The sequence below is a fragment of the Podarcis raffonei genome, chromosome 4 (genome assembly GCF_027172205.1).
Source record: "Podarcis raffonei isolate rPodRaf1 chromosome 4, rPodRaf1.pri, whole genome shotgun sequence".
NCBI classification, from domain to species: Eukaryota; Metazoa; Chordata; class Lepidosauria; order Squamata; family Lacertidae; genus Podarcis; species Podarcis raffonei.
The window spans coordinates 41,537,701-41,561,878 of NC_070605.1; the positions used below are offsets into that span (position 1 = coordinate 41,537,701).

A 24,178-nucleotide genomic window follows, 5' to 3' on the forward strand; every position below is an offset into this window, starting at 1 on the left:
TGTTGTTGTTGTTGTTGTTGTTGTTGTTGTTGTTGTTGTATCTGTTTTAATTTATGCTGTGAGAAGACTTGGCTGTACTGGGACAAAGTGGGATAAATAGATAAATTGTATATGACTTGGAGATGGCTCAAAATGAGAAGGAGCAATTCATTATTGTTTCATTGACCTCAAAATTCCCTATCTGGGTCCATCTTTCTTCCCTTGGGGGTGCCGAAATAAATTCATGTCACCGTAGAATCAGACCTGACAAAAATTACCACATTGGAAAATGCCCTTGCCACTCAAAGGAGAGGGCACAAAAGTTTAACACATTGCACAGTTGGCCAGGTTATATCCATTTTCTAGCCAGACCACAAATGCATGTTTGCACCATTGGCTGGCTCCAAATCCCCCCCCTCTCTCACTCTCCTTTTAAAAAATAGAAGTTATGGACATCATAGAATCAGAGATACAAATCAAAATTAGCAAGCACTTTTTGTCACCACATGCAGTTGTTTCTCAGTCTGCCCCTGTTTACCTTGAATAATACTGGAAAATAAACTGCAACTTGCACTCTCCTGTAGTCGAAAGCAGCTGTCTGAGAACCCAGATTGACCTTATTCTGTGTTAAGTGGCATTTTCCTATTTGTTTGGTAGTGCCTAGGTAACCAACAAAACCAGCTTTCACATTATTTTGAGCCTTTTTAACTCTCCTGCAGACAGAAACAGCTGTTGTCAGAACACAAGGATCTTTCATTGTGTCACCAAATGGCTTTTTCCTGTTTTGCTTGCAAGTGCCTACGCAACCAACCAAAGCTAGCTTCCTCGTTATGCTGAATCCTTTCTCAAGCTGTCATTCCATTCCCTATGTACTCCCCGTTCCCCAAGCAAACCACAGACTAATCTGTGAGATATGACTGATAAACTCTCTGAAATATTTCTCCTCAAAATACTTGCTTAGTATCACAGTTTTGTGACTCAGCATCTCCAATAGGTGGCCTTTGATGAGACCCACATATTCCAGGGCACAAAGGATATTTCATGATAGTCAAAACTATAAAATTAGAATGCCTTATGAATCAGCCCTTATTGCTACAAATAATTGTGGCCAATGTAACATGGGAGAAGAATGTGCACAGAGAAAAAGATGGAAATGTTCAGGTGTAGGAATATCTATTCCCCCATTTTAATTGTGGGAGTTGTCATTTCATCTTCAATATTAAGTTTTCATAATTTGCAGTTGTGGTTTCTCTTGCTTTGTAATAAGCACTGCCTACACAAAATAAAAATCTGACTGGTTGGTATCTTCTATGAATATCGTTTCTGCTAGGTATTGTTCATACAGGATGAGACCACTATTGTGAGTTGATTGTTTCACAGATTAGTTCAACTCATAATGTATGAATGGGCCCCCTGAGAATTCAGTAGTGTTGCAAATATTTCTGTCATTAGCATACAGAAGACCTGTGACAGGATGAGATCACATATAAACAGAACATAAAATAAAAATGCTGCAGACAGCAAGAGAAAGAAAAAACAGAGGCCTGAATACTTGAAAGAGATGCTGTCAGAAAGTATATCACAAGATGTGTGAAGAGATTTTAAGAGGTTGATCAACAGAGTCTAAAGAAGAAAAAGGTGAGAATGAGATGTGGGCAGGAAGAACTTTAATTAAAACCTTGGAGCATTTGTGTTATACTGAAAATGTCAGTCACATAGAAATAAATTTGGGGTAATATGTGACAGCAAGGAGAAGCTGAAGGTCACTATTTCTAGTCTGTGTTTTAAGATCTGCAGTATAATCTCTGGTGCTTTATAATACAGTGATATATTTATTTCATTTGTGTTTTGCTTTGCATACAGAGAGTTCAATGGTCTCATTTGTAGGAACTAGCCAGTTGCTTCATTCTACTTTACTTCAATGTTTCACTGAATATTTTTTCTCTTGATGGGAGAGAGTCATATGTAGCCAAAGATTTACAGTGGTACCTCGGGTTAAGTACTTAATTCATTCCGGAGGTCCGTTCTTAACCTGAAACTGTTCTTAACCTGAAGCACCACTTTAGCTAATGGGGCATCCTGCTGCTGCCGCACCGCCAGAGCACGATTTCTGTTCTCATCCTGAAGCAAAGTTCTTAACCCGAGGTACTATTTCTGGGTTAGCGGAGTCTGTAACCTGAAGCGTATGTAACCTGAAGCGTATGTAACCCAAGGTACCACTGTACTATCAATATGTTTATAGGCCCAAAAGGGCTCCAGAATCGTGGAAAGAGGCCTACATTACACTAATACCAAAAACAGAGACTGAAAAGACTCAACTTAGGAACTACCGTCCCATATCCTTATTAAATGTGGATTACAAAATCTTTGCTGACATATTAGCTAAGAGATTGAAAAAAGTGCTGATTGAGGAGATTCACAAGGACCAGGCGGGCTTTCTCCCGGGTAGACATTTGTCTGACAATTTAAGGAACATAATTGACATTTTGGAGAAGTTAGAAGTGAATATAAACACTAAGGCTGTTTTGATATTTGTGGACGCGGAGAAAGCCTTTGATAACATTTCCTGGAGTTTTATGAAAAAGAACCTACAGGGTATGGGGGTAGGCCATGGTTTTGAGAATGGTATTGGTGCAATATATTCTGAACAAACGGCTAAACTAATTGTAAATAATGTGGTTACAGAACAGTTTAAGATAGAAAAAGGGACACGACAGGGATGCCCAATCTCCCCTCTGCTTTTTATCTCGGTCCTGGAGGTTTTGCTGAACATGATTAGAAGGGACCGGATGGTTAAAGGTATACAGGTCGGAGCCAAACAGTTTAAATTAAGAGCGTTTGCAGATGATCTAGTCTTGACACTACAGGAGCCAGAATCTAGTACTAAAAGAGTTTTAGAACTAATTCAAGAATTTGGTCAGGTGGCAGGATTTAAATTGAACAAGTTAAAAACTAAAGTTCTTGAGAAAAATTTAACACTGATAGAGAGAGAAAAGTTCCAAAATGAAACAGGCCTGACTGTGGTTAAGAAAGCGAAATATTTGGGGATTAATATGACAGCTAAAAATGGGAATTTGTTCAAAGACAATTATGAAAAATGTTGGGCTGAAGTGAAAAAAGATTTAGAAATTTGGTCAAATTTGAAGCTTTCCTTGTTGGGTCGAATTGCAGCTATAAAGATGAATGTATTGCCTAAAATGTTGTTTTTGTTTCAAACTTTGCAAATTTTGAACAAAATGGATTGTTTCAAGAAGTGGCAGAAAGACATTTCTAAATTTGTCTGGCAGGGCAAGAAGCCTAGAATAAAATTTAAGATATTAACTGATGCAAAGGAAAGAGGTGGATTTGCCCTGCCAGACCTGAAACTTTATTATGAATCAGCAGCATTTTGCTGGTTGAAAGACTGGCTGCTTCTTGAAAACACAAACATTTTGGATCTTGAAGGTTTTAACAATGTTTTTGGGTGGCATGAATATTTGTGGTACGACAAGGTGAAAGCACACAAAGCTTTTAAAAATCATATTGTCAGGAGAGCACTGTTTAATGTTTGGACTAGATATAAAGATCTACTGGAAAATAAAACTCCAAGGTGGTTGTCACCAATGGAGGCTAAGGCTCAGAGAAAACTTAACATGGAGGCCAAATGGCCAAAATATTGGGAAATCTTGGAACTAGAAGGGGACAGATTGAAATTGCAGAGTTTTGAGAAACTGAAAGATAAAGTGCGAGATTGGCTTCATTATTATCAAATAATGGAGGTTTATAATTTGGACAAGAAAGTTGGTTTCCAGGTGGAAAAATCTAAATTGGAAACAGAATTGCTAGAATCCAAAACTAAGACCTTGTCAAAAATGTATAACTTGCTGCTGAAATGGAATACTCAGGATGAGACGGTTAAATCTGTAATGATTAAATGGGCACAAGACGTTGGACATAATATTATGTTTGCTGACTGGGAACAGTTGTGGACCACCGGGATTAAATTTACGGCATGTAATGCCTTAAGAGAGAATATTATGAAAATGATATATAGGTGGTACATGACCCCAGTCAAGCTTGCAAAAATCTATCATTTGCCCGACAATAAATGTTGGAAATGTAAGGAAACTGAAGGTACATTCTTTCACCTTTGGTGGACGTGCCCTAGGATTAAGGCTTTCTGGGAAATGATATATAATGAACTGAAAAAGGTATTTAAATATACCTTCTTGAAGAAACCAGAGGCCTTTCTCCTGGGCATGGTCGGCCAAGTGGTGCCAAAGAAGGATAGAACTTTTTTTATGTATGCTACAACAGCAGCAAGAATACTCATCGCAAAGTATTGGAAGACGCAAGATCTACCCACTCGGGAAGAATGGCAGATGAAACTGATTGACTGTATGGGACTGGCAGAATTGACGAGCAGAATCCGTGACCAGGGAGAAGAGTCAGCTGAAGAAGATTGGAAAAAATTCAAGGACTATTTACAGAAATATTGTAAAATAAAAGAAAGTTAGATGGTGCTGGATTGAAATTGAGAGGTTTCTAGCTGTAATGATACATAAGAACATAGATGGGGATAAAAAGGGTTTGAAAAATAAGGCAATGTTACAAGCTATAATGCTTTACATGAAGGATTTGCTGAACAAATAATCTTAATTGGGATACAAGAAGGAGAAGTATGAGGAGGTCTGAGAAATTTGTTATCTAAAAGTATGTTTTATGAACTTTATGCTTTTGTTTAATGTTTCTGTTTGTTTTGTTTTTGTTTGTTTGTTTGTTTAAAAAATTGGAAAATTTAATAAATATTCTTTAAAAAAAAGAGTTTGTTTCTTAGCCGAACCTTTCATAACTTTGTCAGTTTCTCCATAAGTAACATTATACTTTGATTTATGAGAATATTCTCTTCAATTCTTGTTTGTGCTTCAATGCATTTTTCCCCATTCTGCTTACTGCTGCCTCTTCCTGAAATATTTAGATGGGTAAATTCAACTAATTGTGGCCCACATAACATAGTGGTATGTATGTATGTATGTATGTATGTATGTATGCACAATTCTGAGTCAGCTTCCAGGCTACACATTTTAAATGATGCTTAAGTCAACATCAACACATTTTTTTTAAAAAAAAAAACCTTAAGATGTTGTATAAGCCCTCTTTCTCTCTACCTTGTAATGTTTACATTCCTTATAGCATACTGTTGGAATTAAATGAGACCTTTGTGGTGTGCTGTAGCAGCTAAGAGACTGATCTATGAATCTGATTTGACTCTCAGCTCTACCTTAACTCATTAGGTGAGTGAACCTACAAAGTTGTTGTAAGTCTTAGAAGTCATATGCATGGGAAGTGCTTTGAACACCAAAAAACTCTGTACAAATGTTAAGCATTATTAATGATTGTACTGTAGTAGTATTAGTAATGTTGTTGGCGAAGCCCATCAACAAGAAGTGCTAAGGTTTTAACTCTATTGTTTTGTGTAGATTTCAGATCCGGTGTCCGCTCTGGGGCATTTTACAAGCTGCGAATCTCACTACTGTTCAAATTGAATATGAGTCACAGATTTTTAATAAGATGTAGGAATTACATTTCAGAATATTTTATCATGCAGACAAACTATCCCCAGAGCTTAAAAAAGAAATACTAGCAATACAAAAAGAAGAACCCTGAGTGTAGAAATGCCTGTTCAAGCACATTTGGCTACAAGGCTATAAAATGTCATTGCTAAAGAATGTCACTAATATAAACTTTTATTTTAAATCTTTAAAACTGGAAAGTGCAAACCATAAGAAAAAGTCTTCAGTTTCATGTAATCCCTCTTTAAAGAGGCAGTCAAAATTACTGTGGTAAATATATTGTATTCATATTTATTTTAAGAAAATCATGAAGATATAAATTATTAGGATTATCATAGTTTTGGGATTATAAACTGTTCTTACGTTGAGAAGATTTATTGTGAAGATTTGGGTTCTTCAGTATAGCCAACATAAGCTATAAAATCAGTTCTCCAAATACCCATTCAGCATTTTGTTTTTCTTCAATACAGTCTTGCCCTCATTTATGTATTTTGTACAGTCTCCATAGTTTCATGGTATTTTAAAATGCTTCATTGGTTGCAAGATACTGACCTTAATATAGCAATATTTACAGTGCAGAAAATATTCAGGTCTCATTCATATGTGCAGCAATCCATATATGTGGTTTCTTTAAACTATGTAAACAAAGCTACACATCAAACCCTAATAGTGGCTCTATGGATCTTTTGTTCATGGATTTGTACTGGTATGACTAAAACTGCCCACAATATATAGAGCATCTTTCATACCCATAAGTTTCGACCTTACCCTCTGATGTTTTTCTACTTCTTGTCTTGACCCTGATGAGAAGCGAGGTTGGTTTTCCCCAGTTCCATTAAAAATATGAACATTTTCCACAAATTGTATTTATTATTATACGTATAATATTACGCACATCTTATACACATATATGCATATACATCAGGTTCCCTAAATTTACCAGCATATAAACAGATCCATACAATGCATACTACTTGATAAAAATACATGTGAATTAATGCTTATATGCTCTAGGAATATAGTCTCACGTAGAGCTTGACTTTTATTCATATACAATAGACTTATCTTTTGTAAATAATTTTGCATATGGGCTTTTTAAAAAGACAATTATCCCTGACAGTGCATAAGCAGCTCAGGCATAAGCAGGTAAGAGAGCGAATCAATCGATAGTGTATACTTAAAAAATGCACACTGCCTCTCAGTTTCCTTTAATTATCAAAGAAAACAAATTCCACAGCCTGTCAAGCTATTTTGTTCCATTGCTGAACCACTCAAGGTTAGAAAGATCTTTGCAATGCATTTCATTCAAACCCAGGAAACAGCAGTTGATATAAACATAGAGGAGGTGTTAATAAATTGAGCATTTCACTCAAAATGTTTCTTCTTGTTGTGATTCTTTCTCTCTACCAACACACTTAAATTCATAAAAATTTCATGCTCTATTTAAGTGAAGGACAAAATAGTGCTGACTTCAGCTAAGTTTATATACAAAGTTTCCCATGCAGGCCAATAAATGTCAGTTCTGATGTTTCAGCAGAAGTTTCATATCATGTTTAAATAATAGTTCTCTAACCCAGCCTTTGGGATGTTCCCCCATGCAAAAATACACTCAAAGTAAAATCGCTAGCATATGCTTCATCAGAATTCTGCATGTGTTAATAATATCATAGTACTTCTGTCCTTCCAACTGTGGATCTGACAGTGAAAAATTCAGTACAGCAATTCAGATTTGTTTATGCAGAGGTTTCACAATGGTAGTTCAAAACAGGAGTTTAGAAATGTGCAGAAGATTTGCTGTGGGTTTAGAGTCCAACTGAACTCTGTACTCAGCAGATGGGCAAGTCTTATCCTTGGCTACACTCCATATGGAGTGTTTATCTTCACAGAATAGAAGGATAATACTTTGCAAAGTATTAGAGTTTGCAAAGCATTTTGTACGTTATGAAGGGCACAGAAATGATATGCCATAATTTTGTGTTCCATAAGTTAGTCATGTTAGTCTGCTGCAGCAAAAGTAGAAATGATTCATACCTTAAATATGAAAATATTTATTACTGTGGTGTAGGCTTTTGTGAAGTATCGTCTACTTCACTGATAAAGTAATTAGGGTGCCATACTGAGAAACCTTCGGGACTTGGGTTACTTGCTATCCTATGAGAATAAAATGGGAACGGGGAACAACTGTGCATTGCACTGAACTCCTTGGAGGTGTGGTTAATTAACTGAAGAATTCTAAAAAATATTTCAAAAGTTATTTACATTTAAATTACCATATGCAAATTTTATCCATAATTTGTGTCTTTTTCAATTATGCATATGCTATTCTTTGTGTGATGTGTAAGTGGGCACAATATATCTAAGAATGATTTGGTGATGAACCCTCTGCCCTTTTGGTGGCCTTCACCAACTTACCTCTCTGGGCTAATGTCCCATTTTAAACAAGTTGTCAGCCAAATGTGTTGTAGAGGTTGTCAAACCATCATTAGTTTGGTTTGGAGACAGTGGCTAGATACTAACTTACATTAAAATAAATTAGTTATCCATCATTTATAGATACCCTTTGCATTTTTTTACTGTTTGCCTTGAATGCAATAGAGATTATCCATATTTGATAGCCCTCACCACTATTTTATCCTTTACATTAGTCATTATTTAAATTCGGAATCCTTTCTTTCCTCATGAAGAATGGAGATTTGCACTATTAACTAAATGCCTAGTAGCAGAATTCAAAGCTCTAATTTCTGAAGTTCAAACCAGGATATTGGTTCAAAGTGAATATTTAAATAGTTTTCATGGAAACTATCCCATTAGGAGGATGACAGTTCAACCATTTTTCTTTTTGGTGAGAAAGAAGCACATTGTAACTTTTGGCTTTAAAAGTAATTCCCTGCAGCAACACAATTCCATGCTTAAGCTGTTCAAATTCAAATTATTACAGTCATTGTGTTCTACTTTACTTTTCTACTTCCTTTTAAAAAGAAGAAAAATATTTTAAATCAAACTTTTTTGGAGTAACTACATAGCTGTCACAAATTGTAATCACATTTCTCATTGAGGCTATAATCCTAAACATCATTTCTGGGTAGTCTATTGAAGTCAGTGGAACTTGTATCCAAATAAGCAATCTGTCTACTATCTGATTAAACTTAGAGCTATTCTTTTTACTTTAAACAAGTCCAGAGTAAAGGATGGGAAATTGTAGCCTTAGTCTGAAGAAAAAAAATTCACAATAATTGCTGCATAGATCCTTGGGTTCGGAATTGTCATTGTCATACTGGATGAGTCAGGTGCAGCTAACACCATTTTTAGCATTTTGGCATATCAGATACATAGGCTTGTGATGGCTCTAATACATATAACGTAGCGATTTGGTGGTTCTCTGCTCCTCACATGCCTGCTCCTATATCTGTTTTTGTGATGGATGGCTTTATATGATAGAACACGCACACATTCGCAAGCACCCCTGCCAAAATAAACTTGGTTGTCTCAGTACTGCTTGTTGCATGCCACCCCAATCTCTGAATGGTGTGAGGCTCCAGGGGTCCAGGCCTTACCCAAGATTTGTGTTTCCTTTTACAAATGAGGCACAGTGGAGAGTGTGATGTCTTTATTATTGTTGTTGTTTAGTTGTGTCTGACTCTTCGTGACCCCATGGACCAGAACACGCCAGGCACTTCCACTGCCTCCCGCAGTTTGGTAAAACTCATGCTGGTAGCTTCGAGAACACTGTGGTTTATTTGCGCATATTTGCAACCTGAGTCTATGATGGAGAGGTTTCCAAGAGGGTCTCTTGCTTTCCCATAGGCACAACAGCCTTGGATTAAAATCAGAAATCAGACATGTGTTCTGTCTCCTTTTTACAGCCTGTCCCAGTTTTTGCCAGCGCATCACTGCCAACTTTCATCCTAAAAATTCTGTCCTTTTGTCTCCTACTTACCGTACTACCTCTCTAGAGGAAGGAGGGGCTCACACCCCCACTGCTGTCCAGCACAAAGTAACTGTTTTGTTAATCACCCACCTCCCTTCCTGCCTTGTTTGCATAATGACAGACTGATGAGCGATCACCAGGTTGGCCTGCCTTGTATTTTTAACTTAAGAGATTTGTAATTGTTTAACTTCCCAAATCTCGATTAAGTCTACCTTTTATTGAACCCAGGAATTTAGGGTGTCACACACCCCATAAACTGATAACAGTATCATGGGTTGGTTTGCAGTGCTGCCACAATGCATTGGAAAATCTGGTAAGCGCCTTCTGGACAACATTTCCTGACTGCATTTCCTAAACATGCAAAACCAAACCAAAATACACTTGCATAAAGCCTTTGCCTCTAATATAATCAAAAAGAAATCCATACAGTTTTTCTTATAAGAAGCTAATGCCTACTATGGGCTGTTTAGTTTTCAAAAGCATCCATGCTACACTAACATTCAACAGACTTCCAATCTTTAATGGCAAATATATAAACTATTACTTACTTAAAATCAAAGAGCTTGACGGAATGTCAGGTATTGTCTAGGTACATACAAATGTGGAGACAGGGTTCCCTGTAATTAAGCCTTCTCTGAAAGAACACTCCTTGACATGTCTTTAAAAATATTTCTTATAGGAGATTATCTGTGGGCCACTATGTTATATGTTACTCTTGGATTCAGAGTAAATGTGCAAGATTGTATATGGAGCAAGTATTTAGGGTACCAACATTGAAAGGAAGGTAGGATGGAACTTCTAGTTGACTTGAATATGCACCTCAGAGTGCTTTGTGTAGCATATCGTGCATTACAGCATCTTATATTTTTTGAGTTATAAGCTTCAATTAGAAATAAAATAAAAAAGAACCAATTCTAAAAACAAAAATGAGGCGAGCAGCATAATTTATAAATACTATGCTTATAGAGGCACCATTTGGGTATGTGTATTTTGCCTCCAGCCAAGCAGACACACAGGCTGTACATGTACACGTCATTAATAATATTTTGGAAATGCTTTCTTTGTGCAAAAAACAAGAGAGTGGAAAATAAAATAAAAAGTAGCAGAAAAACTCTGGCTTCATTAGCTTATTCCTCAGCTGTATTCATCAGTTCTTACTTGTATTGAGAAACATTTGCTAATTGCCACCTTACCATTCCTATAGCTCAGATCCACTGCCTGCTGCTTCTCTCTGTAGCAAAGAATAAAAACAGTGAATTCCATTATCTTTAGTACAGTTCTTTAAATATTTGAAAGTAGATCTATCCTCATTTCTCATATTTAATGTAGTATTAACATATTTTTAAAACTTCTCTCTCATTTCTTCATGGATGTGTTTGCACACATAGTCAGTGAATCCCAAGTCATGGACCCGACTGTACATTTGTGGTCAATAATGGCTATAAATGGTGAGTTCGGGGTCTAACCAGGCATTCTGAAGGCATTCAATATTTGTTTTAAATTAAATTATCTATTGTTTCCAATTCCAAGTAATCATAGATGAAGCCAAACCTTGGTTCTTTATGCATGTCCAATTTTGTTCTTTTTGGATTTAGTGAGACTAAATCCCTGCCACCTCCCTTCCAAACATTATTTAGAGAATTATGTTTGCATTTCAAATAAAAAATGTATTCCGTATGTTCAACTAACTTTGCACATGCTTTTATAGTATCTTTCTGCCTTCTCAGCTTTCTGACAGGTAATAAGAGATTGTGGGTTATATATTTGTTTATTAACATCGCTATTCAAGTTGTACCACTAGAAAAAAATGACATTATGTCTGCTTCTGTTGTACATTTATAAGGGTGAAATGCTCCTCTTGTGAAATTTTGTCATCTGTAAAAGCTGCTACTGTAGAACAATGAAAAATTGACATACTTTATATTGAGGTCTGTTCTGACTTTGAACAGACACATGCATAGTATTGGAACACAGTTATTGTTTTTGTAAACCAAATAATGTATTTTGGAGCTTGCTTACATGTGTATTTTAAATAGGCAACACTAATTAGACAAGTTACAGAATCTAATTTAAGTTTTGAGAAATAGGCAGTATGCTGCAAACATTGCGCGCAAGAAATATGAATAAATAGCTGCACTTGTAATTCCTACTAGCAAAAGGGCACATTTGGAGGACATGAACATACAAAATAAAGAAATTCTAATTGGAGTATGTTGGAAGGGTAGAGCTGTGTGAAACCTATATACTTATAGATATTTTAAAAACTTTATTTTGATGTCTCTAGGGCTGCCTTTTTCAACCTTCGGTCCACAGATGTTGTTATAGTTGACAGCATCAGGGGACCCAATGTTGAGAAAGGCTGTTATGGTGTATGTAGATATGCATGCAAACAACTTTTATTCCATTTTCCTCAGAACAATTGCACAGCAAATATGAAAAGCTGTAAAAGTTAGTAATAGACGTTATGGAATTTTATAACAGTAAGGGGAAGAACTCTGGTAGTTGAAGTGGTATTTATGAACAGATGCTCATCTTTGTGGTATATCAATCAATATACAGACAGAATGCTACTCATCTATTGCCTGTCTCAAAGGCCTTTGTAGCTCACATGCTTAGTATTAGTGATTTTCTTTCCTCAGGTGCAACGACGCACACATTTGGAGGCTTTGTTTCTATAGGAGTGGTTAGAGCAAACACAATACGTTCTGTTGTACTGCATCTGTTGTCACCTTCAATGGCTATAAACGTAATAGGTTTTTCTCATTCCCCCATGGAGAGTCATGTTTGGTTCCAGTTGCTAAGCAGGAAGAGGCAGGGACTTATTTGCCTCAGATTAATGGGTCTTCTCATGGTCAAAACCTAAGATGATGCCATGCTTTCCCCCCTATTTAATTGTTGCAGCTGCATTGCCATAGCACAGTTGACAAAAAATAATTGCACTTAGTAGTTCTCCTTTTTGGTGGCAGGCCAGTGTAGGCTGAAACTGATTGCCTATGAAAGCTAATTGGGAACTTTTTCCATTATTGCCTCTTGCTTTGTGGGTCTTTTCTCCTTTTGTGAAATACTTATGAATAGAGCAGTCCGGCCTCTGGATCTTTCATGCTGGAGGAGGGTTGGATACTTCTACCTAGTTTAGTCTGGCTGTTCCCAGCTTACTCATAGGGAATAGACAGTGCAAACTGCCAAAATAGGGTGTACTAGGGCAAGGAGGAGGAGGAGTTCAAATAGGCAAGGATCTGCAGGACCCTTAGCCAGTAACAAGTTATGCTGAGAGACCTAATCTGGGTCTGTTTGCTGTTCAGGCATGATCACTTCCTGTGAAATTGCGGGTGTGCCTCATATAAGAGTCCAAAGGATTTTAAAGAAATCTCTCAAGGACCAATTGGTCTGCTGTTGCTCGTGAGTGCGTGCACATGTATCCACATGGACCTCTGTGCATTCTGGGGCCTTTGGAGTGATGTAGCTTCAAAAAGGTTTACGGCAATATTCTGTGCCTCCTTCAGGGTGCTCTTCTTTCCTGGGTGAATTCGGGTATGAGGCTGTGGAAAGCATAGCTTTATGATAACTTTCTCCCCACTTTTAAATAAAGACTCTCCTTCATGTGTGCATGTGTGTGTGCGTGCATGTTTAATGACAGTGAAGATATTCAAATTCATGCTGGAGTGAAATACAAATAAAGTGGAATTTCCTCATTTTCCTTCTGTATGGAGAATAGAGCGGTATGATTAGTTTCCTACATGACTACACTTTGGCACAGCTGTATTATTCAGATCTGCAACTAATATGTATGCCTAGAAGTGCTATCTTCTGATGCATTATTTAACTTTTTGCATATAGTATGATCTTTTATTTATTCTGTGTAAACTTTATTCTTCATGATGATGTTCTTACATATATTATCCATAATCATCCACTCAGTACTGCTGGCTTGTTGTACGGTATTTATCTTTACTATCTACTCTGCAAGTGTTTGCAGAGTAATAGCAAATAAGTTCAAATTTTCTTTTGAACGTACAGATACGAAATATGCCGATATTCTCAGTGTCAAGGTTATAACCATGACTTAGATTTCAGTCCTGAATAAATCTAATTGGATAAAATATATGTTGATTTAAAATAAGACTAAAGGGTTATTCATATCTGTGTGTCAGTCATATGAAGTACAGTCTTCACATGACAATTGTGCCACATCAGTTTCATCAGTTTCATATGGAAAGTCACCTGTTCATATTGCTCTGATAAGAAAAGCTTGATCCTGGAATATGGCATGACAAACAAATACAGGAAACCTAATATCCCTGCTGTTGCTGTGGCTCACTTTTCACACGAAGGTCATTTTAGACAAATGCCTTCCCATATGAAAGTAAGTTATAGCTTGTATGTGCAAACTGTACACATATATTTGGTGCCTGCTTGCAAATGTGTATTGAGGTTCAGTAACTTAACAGGCTGTTTATTAAGACAAATCCCATTTACCTTTTCAACTGTGAGGCCACAGTTGTGGCGCAATGCAGCTGGCTGTCATTGCTGGGGCTCCTCTTCCCACACACCTCAACAGCCATCGGGAGAATCATTTCCTCTCCTGTTGGCTGGGTGGGGGGAAGGGGTTGAATTTTTCCCACCCACAAATCTAGGAATTGTGGGTGAGTTTTGAGCACATCGCCAGGGGGTGAATCCAGTGGCGCAGGAAGTGGGGTGCGGTAGATATGGTCAAAACCCGGGGGTCATCACTGAGGGGGGTGACAAAATGGCAAAGATATGTGTTTTTGAAAAAAAATAACTCCCGCACCCACTGCACCCCCTTCTTACGCCACTGCAGGAGCACTCTCCCCTCGAGTGATTTCCAGAAACCAGAAGTATTGCTGCCTCCAACTTTGCAGGCAGAACACAGCCTTTATGGCTAGTAGCTTTCGACAGCCCTCTCATCCATGTATCTGCCCAATCCAGAGGCGTAGCTAGGTGAGGCAGGGGGCACTGGGTGTCACACCACAGAGCCTGCAGCATGCCTGAGCTATGCATTTCTCCTGAGAGGGAGGCGGCAGGCAGACTGCCTGCAAGCTCCTGACATCCACGCTGCTTTTTGAGCAGCGCGGGGCTTGTGTCTGCCCACTGCCTCAGCCGCCCTACAGCTGAGGGGGAGGCTGCAGAGAGACTCCACGCAGCACACCCTGCCTTGGCTCACCCCGCCCCCATGGGCAGCTCACTCCGCTCCCGGTTGCAAGAATCCTAGGGGAGGTGCTTCTGTCCGAATGCCCAAACAAGGGCTGAGGGGTGATCCTTAAGAGTTGGTCTTATTCAATGTACCATATTTTTCAGTGTATAAGACTAGATTTCCCCCCTAAAAACATAATGTCAAAAATTAGGGGGGCATCTTAAACACAGATATATCTCCCCCCATTTCCCTAAATCTGAGTCCCCAAAAATAGGGGGGCATCTAATACATGGGGGCGTCTTATAGACGGAAAAATACAGTATGTCATAGGGCAATCCAAACCCAGGATCAAACCCCAATTGTAATCAGCTAGCAGACTGACTGGATGGTTCAGGATACCCCTAAGCCTACTTACATCTGTAATCAATAAACGTTGTGGCCTGTTTTGATCCCAGATCATCCACTTAGGTAATTTTTTGCTTCTCACTCCCCAGCTTCAGGGGTGGTGGGCTCACTGCACCTGGGCACGCAACTGAATATTAATACACATTATCGTGTGGTTCAAAGTCATCTAGAGGAAAATAAAATAAGAATCATTAGAATGATAATAGCCTGATCCTTAATATGCATCTGATTTCTATATTTGTGTTGGTTTCCTTGCAATTTTAAGGTCAGTCTTCTATACTGGCAACAATTGAAAGTGTGGATAAGGATTATTTTTTTTCATGAATTGTATTTTCTTTTCAGTGGGATGCTATAACAGAAATGGATGAATATAATCGCCCCATCCACACTTACCAGGTATGTAATGTTATGGAACCCAACCAGAACAACTGGCTTCGTACAAATTGGATCTCCCGTGATGCAGCTCAGAAAATTTATGTGGAAATGAAGTTTACACTGAGGGACTGCAACAGCATTCCATGGGTACTGGGAACATGCAAGGAAACATTTAACCTCTACTACCTGGAATCAGACGAATCCCATGGAATTAAATTCAAGCCAAACCAGTACAGTAAAATTGATACTATTGCAGCTGATGAGAGTTTTACTCAGATGGATTTGGGTGATCGCATCCTTAAACTGAACACAGAAGTTCGTGAGGTGGGACCAATAAACAGGAAAGGATTTTTTCTTGCTTTTCAAGACATTGGTGCGTGCATTGCTTTGGTCTCTGTCCGTGTTTACTACAAAAAGTGTCCTTTCACTGTTCGGAATTTGGCTATGTTTCCTGACACTATTCCAAGGGTTGATTCTTCATCTTTAGTGGAAGTACGAGGTTCCTGTGTGAAGAGTGCTGAGGAGCGGGACACTCCAAAATTATATTGTGGAGCAGATGGGGATTGGCTTGTGCCTCTAGGACGATGCATCTGCAGTGTTGGGTATGAAGAAGTGGATGGTTCCTGTCACGGTAAGATAATTGTTCTTAATTAATTGCAGGACACTTTTTGTTTTTTGTTTTACCACTTGGCCTGTTGTCCAGGTTTCACTGAACTTAATGGCGAAATCAGTTTTAATAGGAGATGGATTGAGCTCGTGATCTATTTTACTGTTGTATGTTCTTCAGGATATGTTCAGATCAAAACAGTTTTCAACAAAGAATACAGAATGTGCATGTTCAGGGGAAACAAAGTTGCTTACTTGTAATAAATTAATGGGTAAAGCACAATAGTTTTTCGTTTGTTATGAAGAATACAAAATTTAAGTTGCTGCATGAATACCAAATATGATTAATTCAATGGAAGATTAAAGATTTACTGCTATGTACCTAAGGATCAGAGTATCATAGAATTGTAGAGTTGGAGGGGATCCTGAGGGTGATAAATAAATTCATAAGTGTGAAACAATACAATATATAAAGGCAATATTTGTCTTTAAAGCACTACATATTGTATAAGATAAAATAAGCAGTTACTTCTGAGAAAAGAAACAGCAGATACTTTGCATGAATACTAAAGAACAGGTAGACGGTACATCCCAAGTTTTGTATGGGAGGTCACTGCAATAATTTTTTCTGCTGCACAGTTACTTTGGTACTAGTTATTGCTGTGTTCTTTCTCACAGAAACAAATGCTCAGTGTAAAACATTAGCGTGATCACTATATTTGCAAGTGTATGTAGAAAAGATTGAAATCTTAGTAAGTTGAGGCTATAAATGAAGGCTTTTGACAATGGAGTATAAGGGAAATTATTTGCGTCTCAATATAGTACCTCCCCATTTCAGGTTAAGCAGTGGACTAGGGGAAAAAATAGAATTCTGATATTTGGGCATGTGAATAAATATTCATTATATATATATATATAGAGAGAGAGAGAGAGAGAGAGAGAGAGAGAGAGAGTGAGTATTTTATTTTATTTCTATTTGATTGTTTGTATAAATTTGTGAACCACTTTTAATACCAATTCTCTTGGGCAGCTTACATCCATGAAAGAAAATAAAAACATGCAAACAGATAAAGCTTCTGTGATGGGTATCTACCTAGATAACCTGTTTAATATGACTAATAATTACAAATAATAAATATATGTTCCATTAAACTTGGGCTTAAATAGAAACAAGATAAAAGAAGCACATGGCTTATGGAATGTCCATCTTTTTGGCCCAACCAGCCACCATAGCTTGCCCTAGCATTCAAAATAAACAGATTAGATAGCTCTGAGCCTAATGTTCTTGAAAAACTCTTTGATTAAAGTTCTCATAAGAGCAAATTAAAGTTGTGTACTAATGCTAGTACATTAATCTGGAAATGTAACCACATTATTATTTGGGTGAAGGTGGTAGGACAGTTAGAACATCAGTTAGCCCATGAATTGTGTCCAAAATATATTAATAATTTCTCATATAAAGAGTAGAACTATCATCTAAATGCTCCGTGGCCAATTATAAATCTATATATTAGTCCCCCCCTCCTGTACTTTTTGACTGTGTATATCCAATAAGAGGATAAGGTCTGTTACAGAACCAAGAATGCCTAGGCAGAAACATAATGAACTTACAGTAGAGTACCTAAAAGCATGCTTATTCAACTATTTCTATTTAATTGCTTAGAGGGTGGGAAATTAGTGTTTAAACAGATCATGTTGTAAGATGACTATTTTAGTAGTTCCTCAGTTCGGCTTCCTATAGAGACAAGTGGTTTTATGAATTATTCTCAGGGTGAATTGCATTTTCATACGTCTGTACATCTTTGAATGGCTGTTCTAGGTTGGTGCTATATTTGATGTGTTTTTAAATTCTACACAACACATTTGTGTCCATGCATGTGTAAATGAGTTCTAAAGTAAGCTGCAAGATTAAGAGCACTAAAAATCCTCTCCTGTCTGCCAAATGTTTTTTTAAAAATGAACAGTAACAAAGAACTGCTGAAATCTTCTGGTTCAGTTGTCAGTCTCTGTATAAGCAATCAATTGCCTTGCTCTACAGTGACTGGAAACGTGGTCTGGAAATGTCTGGAAAATATGCACAGCAGCAGCAGACCATACAATCAAGAGCTGTGTGACCAGTGTAGTTCAAGAAAATGGCTTGTCACCTAGGACTGGTGTAGGAAACCAGCTCTTAGCCTCTGAGCCAGAGCAGCTGCAGGCCAACAGAACTGCTGTGTCAGTCCTTGGAGCAGCCCCTTCTTAATGCAAGTTCGAAAAATCCTCTGTATGACCTTGTATTCTGACATTGTCAAGAGTGTCTCAGCACTAAATGCCCTAGCTTGGAAGACCTAGATAGAGGATAACAAGTATGTGTAAAACTAGCCTGTTGCAGAAAGATAAAACGTACATTCATTGCTTTTGCTTCTGGATCCATGTGCCATGTGGCCCCCAAAAGGTTTCCCAAAGGGAATGTGGCCCTTGGTCTGAAAAAAATTATCTATCCCTGGTATAAACAATTAGAGGCTTTTAGAGACGATTATTACCAGCCATTAAGCATCTTAATCCCTCTTTTGGAAAGTAAGTGTTTTCCAGAGATAAACCTTTCATCAGGAACACCTGCTTGTACGGGGATATATATTGTTGCTTAGGACAGCACATTTTAATCACTAGGTTAAAGCTTTAGGGAGGAAAGCTTTGGAGATACAAACTTTGGGAGAGCATGTTCTCCTTCATGGAGAGCACGGGTTGCGGTGGGGTTAACAAGACACCTCACTGTTGCCGGGTGGGTTAGTTTGGATGTCCACCGTTGCAATTGGGCTCCTCTTGTTGTTGGTGAGAGTTTGATGTTGCCAATTATGGATTGACAGCCTTAGGTTATATATTCTCTGTGTGCAGCGTGGAGCTTCCTCTTTTCCCTGCGTGCATCTGATTAAGCAGTGGAGAGAAGCATTTCTTTCCAAAAAACAGTTGTATTGCTCCTTGCTGATACATTGAATTTATACTTCTATTTCTTATGTTTGTCCCTTCCTTCTTTTCTTTCTTTGTTCTGTCCGTTCTTTGCTTTACCCTTAGTTAGAATCCTACCCTCGTCCTTTTTTCGCTCCCCACGGGCAAATTTTAATCAGTGGCACTGAGAATTAAGCTGTACCTATTTTTAAAACTGTTTTTGTTGTTGTTGAGTTATAGGGAGTGATAAAGAAAATATCAAGTAAGACCTTTTCCTATAGCAATGATTGGTATCTTTTTCTATATTAAGTTTTAATTTATCTTGTTCTTTTCTAGTTTATTTAAAATATATCTATATTTAGGTTTTGGTAATATGTAAATTTATTTAAATTTAATCATTCAGTTGTTTAAAACAGGGATGGGCAACCTGTAGCCCTCCTTGATTAATCTAGTTGGGACTAATGGGAATTGGAATTCAGCAACATCTGGATCCCCCATCCCTGGTTAGAAGGCAAGGGATCAGCTGAAAATTATTTCAAAGCTGAGAGCTGACATTTTTCAGTTGAAAATGTGGAAAATACACTGTACACACTCCATTATTGCTATACCTTAAATCTTAGACATGCAGATAACATTATCTAAACTCATACATGTTTCTAATATTTATAATACAGTGGACTTATTTAAGACATAAAACTTCATCTAATCATAAATGAAATGAAAGCAGCATATTGTACAGCATTGATTTTTTGCACACTCACAAAATCCATATCCAAATTTATAAATGGCTGTAAAACAGGAAGCTATTTCCTTTTTACTTGTAGTCATTACTCGATGATAAAACTGTGTTTTCCTCCTGATGTACATTGCAATATGAAGCCACAGCCATTCTCTTTTCCTGGCAAACATGCCTGTGTGTTACATTACATCAGGGGCCAGCAGCTTTTTCAGCCATGGGCTGGTCCACCGTCCCTCAGACCATGTGGTGGGCCGGACTATATTTTGAAACAAATAATGAACGAATTCCATTCCCCACAAATAACCCAGAAATGCATTTTAAATAAAAGGACACATTCTACTCATGTAAAAGCACGCTGATTCCCAGGCCGTCCGCAGGCCGGATTGAGAAGGCTATGGGGCCACATCTGGCCCCCGGGCCTTAGGTTGCCTACCCCTGCATTAGAGCAAGAAGTATGCATTGCTACAGTTTTAAGAGTACATTTTTGGGCAGCAACATGAAGAAGAAACATGAGGTACAGAAACCTAATAAAAGGCAAATACGAAAATAATGAATGAGTGAGAATGCAGTGCCTAAGTAATGCTTAAATCTGGAAACATCTTCAGTCTAGGAATATAATTACATTTTATAAAGTATCATTTAATGCCATAGATATGGTAATATCTCTAGGAAACAACATAAAATCAAAATCAGACTTCTAAGATGATCATCTGTACTTTCATTGGAGTAAGTTATTAGTGCCTGCCATATTTTTATCTAAACCACATAATAATGCCTATTTTCCTTTGGGTTAGTGATTAACTATCAAAGCATTATGCTGAGGAATGTGCTTTCAAAATCAATAAAGGATTTCCTTTTGAATAGTGTAGCTTGGGAAATGCAACAAAGTTCATACAAGACTTAAAACTCAGAGTAATAACTCTTCGGTTGTTGACAAGATCTGCATTCTCCCTGGGATGTTTTGATTCCAATACAGTGCAAATTTCCTTCATTGCTCCATAAAAATGGGCACTGCTTTATTGCTGCTTCCATATGACTTAGTGATAGGCACTTCTTATTTCCTGCTCCAAATGTCTTTTTATGATTGCATGGAACTTTTCCTGGGTTTTACTATGATGGTTTTGCACATGCCAACAAATTCCCTACCAGCACCGTATTTCCATTCCTTACACATTTTCTCAAGCCATTTCAAGAATTAGCTTTGGTGTACATGGAAACCTTGAGTACAAGAGTATAATTTCTTGGATATTTCCCATATCTGGATTGGCTGCAGATGCCACAGGCTGGGTCTTTGTAACAAAACTGGGACTGTACTGTCTCTCTGTGTTGTTGGGACATCTATTTAATGAGGATGACTTTCATGTGGATGCTGCAAAATACTGAGTTCAACTGCTACGCGGAAGCATCCTCAGTCCACTAAACAAGCCAAACAAGTCTCTTCTTCACCCACAGGGCAAAGCAGTGAATCTCCTACTTTTCTATTGCAGCAAAACTGCAGTCTGTCCATATTAGCTTCTTCTTTTTTTAAAAAAAAATCCAAAATCACTAAATATGAATTGATATTGGCAACAGAATGCTAATCAGCTCTTGAGTATTTCCCCAGGACTTTGTCTTGACTACACTTCCATCCAGTAACTACTCCAATCCAAGACATGAAATAATATAATTCACATTATGCATTCCCACTTGTGCTTTTTAGAGAACAAAATTATAATCAAAATATGCAGATTGCTTCCTTTCTGGACTTTCCCCCTGTATCTCTGCAAGCATTATTTCCTTCGTGTACTACACTAGGTGGCAGTATTCTAAGACCTAATCAATTACTGTACTTACAACAGAAAAGCATATATTGACCAGGCCTTTGAAGATGATCAGCTAAATCAATGTTGTTTTCCTCATGCTGTAGTATTGTTAGTATTATGATTGCTTCTGATTTGATTTTACTTGATGTTTTAGTTAAAGCCTTTTAGACCGACATTTTAATATAAACTTCTCAGGGACCATTTGGAGAAGGGTGGGCTATAAATATAAATAATAAAAAATAAAAAATTAATAAATAAACTTCAGATGTTATTGCTTCCCTCTTTGCTTGTCTTAGACTGCTAAGCAGAGCTAGAAAATTAATGTTTATAAAATTCTCTATTAAATCCAAGATGAATTGTACGTCTATACTAGAACGCATCCTTTCCTTGCAGAAGGTCCCAGATTCCATCGATGGCATAGACTGTTTTTTTAAAAGAATCTGGTAAAATGTAATGGAATATATTCCTGCCTGAGACACCAGAAAGCTGCTAGTAATCAGAGAAGACAACATCTGGCTCAAATAATCCGACCTGGTATAAGGTAGCTCACAATGCTCCTAGAGTTCAGAATTACCCTTTTACACCCACCCACAAAGTTAACACATCACATATATCTGGGTCAGCACTAATCCAGTATGTCTCCTAAGGAGACATTAGATCAAGTCTGCACAAAAAAGTTTTGCACCACTCTTTATCTCTTCCCCCACCCTTTTTTAAATGTAACTAGATCTGACTTTCACACCTGACCTGGATCTCCCATCAGAGACAAGGGCTATAATCTGTTATATATACTCACTTGGGTTCTGTCCGTGTTGAGTGCCACACAGGCTGGACCCATCTCATTCTCTACAGTTTTAGGGAACAGTGCCCTGTGAAATACAACTGTGTGCAGAAAGTAAATCCCACTCATGTGGTTCTGTGTACACACAGTAGAAGCCCTTAGCTCACATAACACACTGTAGTCGAAACAAAATAAAAAAATTCCTTCCAATAGCATCTTAGAGACCAACTAAGTTTGTTATTGGTATGAGCAAATGAATGCAAAAACACTTTACCAGAGTAATTCCCTCTCAATATGTAATAATCTTTCACTGTCTTCACTGAGATTATCTGTAAAATACTTTTTGACTTGTATGATGTTGAGATTTTATAACAGTGGAATACATTAGAAACTGGAACTCATCAAAATGGTACTGAAGAAGGAGGAGGAGGAGGAGGAGGAAGAGGAGGAGTTTGGACTTGATAGCCCACCTTTCACTCCCCTTACGGAGTCTCAAAGCGACTAACAATCTCCTTTCCCTTACTCCCCCACAACAAACACTCTGTGAGGTGAGTGAGGCTGAGAGATTTCAGATAAGTGTGACTAGCCCAAGGTCACCCAGCAGCTGCATGTGGAGGAGCGGGGAAGTGAACCCAGTTCGCCAGATTACGAGTCCACCACTCTGAACCACTACACCAATACTGGAAAAAGGATTATTCCTTAAATCTTTGAGATTGTCATAGCACTGGAGGACATAGCAAAAGGGTCAAACTTGTTTTGATGGCAGGACGATGACCTGATGAGGACAGTCTTTAAAACTTCTAATTTGAAATTGATGTAACCCACAAAGTAAATGTTCCTAGGAGATAAAGATGGATATTTGAAACTTATCTTTTGCAGTTTGCGCTAACCAAGATATTCACTCTATCTGCAGAATAAATTATGTAAAATAAGTCTCCTACCTACCAGTAAAACATCTAACAGCGTCGAAGACTGCACTTGAAATGTCTCTCTTTTAAAGAAGTGTTACTTCAAAGGGATAATGATCAAAGTGTGCATAAATTCCCAAAGGATATGAGACTGTATGCACAGAAGGATTTTACTCTAAACACCAACAATGAATGCTTAGTTATTTGGAATCTACTTATTTTATAATAGTCTCTATGTATGTAAAATGTCTTAATTTTGCTATGACAGCTTGACTATATTCCCACAAGCTAAGTATTTCAAAACTGATCCTACATGTATTCACAGACAAGATGAAAGTGTTAATTCTAATTAAAATGATGTACAGTCCAATAGCATCCATAATAAGTCTTCATTTGGAAAAAGTTACAGAAATATTTTGATAACTTCCAATGTGGGTCAAACATTTATGCTCCAATTGTTTTTTTCACAATCCATTCTATTTCTGGGACAATGCAATCTTTAACAGAATCTTTCGGGTTCTTGAATGTGTCTTTAAGAAATTGTACCTCAGAAGGCATTTGTATTTAAAGCAAAAATGTGCTTAAATATTCTTTTTTTATTTGGGGGTTTTGCTTGTGTTTTAGGCTGCGTGGTTCATAAATGTTAAAATACCAAAAATAAAATTGTAACAGTTATATAATGATAATAACTAGTATTATTATAAAATATTCCTACCTTATAATTTAGAACAGTGTTTCCAAACCGGGGGCCAGCAGGATATTCCAAGTTTGTTTGTTGGTTTGTTTCCAACAGGAGGGGGCAATTGCTGAGGCTCCAGTTTTGACCACTGCTTGTAGCTGATGCCAGTGCTGGGCCAGGTGGCAGCCTGGGCCTGACTCTGCAAGGCATGGGGTGCAATCCACCCCAGCACCTAGCAAATCGGGGCCTTCAGATGTTGCTGAGGGGTACAGGGCCTGTTAGCAGCATCAGCCTAGCTCTGCTAGGTGCACAGTGCCTAGCTAAGCAGGGTGGTCTGGTGCTGCTGA

The 24,178-nt window shown here is 37.8% G+C and overlaps 1 protein-coding gene across 6 annotated transcripts in view; it reads left to right on the forward strand.

Annotated features, from left to right (window-relative positions):
* The window catches only part of EPHA6 (EPH receptor A6), a 394,139-nt gene that overhangs the window by 113,352 nt on the left and 256,609 nt on the right, over positions 1-24,178 (forward strand). For all 6 annotated transcript variants that reach the window (XM_053386366.1, XM_053386368.1, XM_053386363.1 and 3 more), the window contains exon 3: positions 15,359-16,022. In XM_053386366.1, coding sequence (XP_053242341.1) covers positions 15,377-16,022 — 646 coding nt within the window. In that variant the 5' untranslated portion in view covers positions 15,359-15,376. The remainder of the gene's footprint in view (positions 1-15,358; positions 16,023-24,178) is intronic.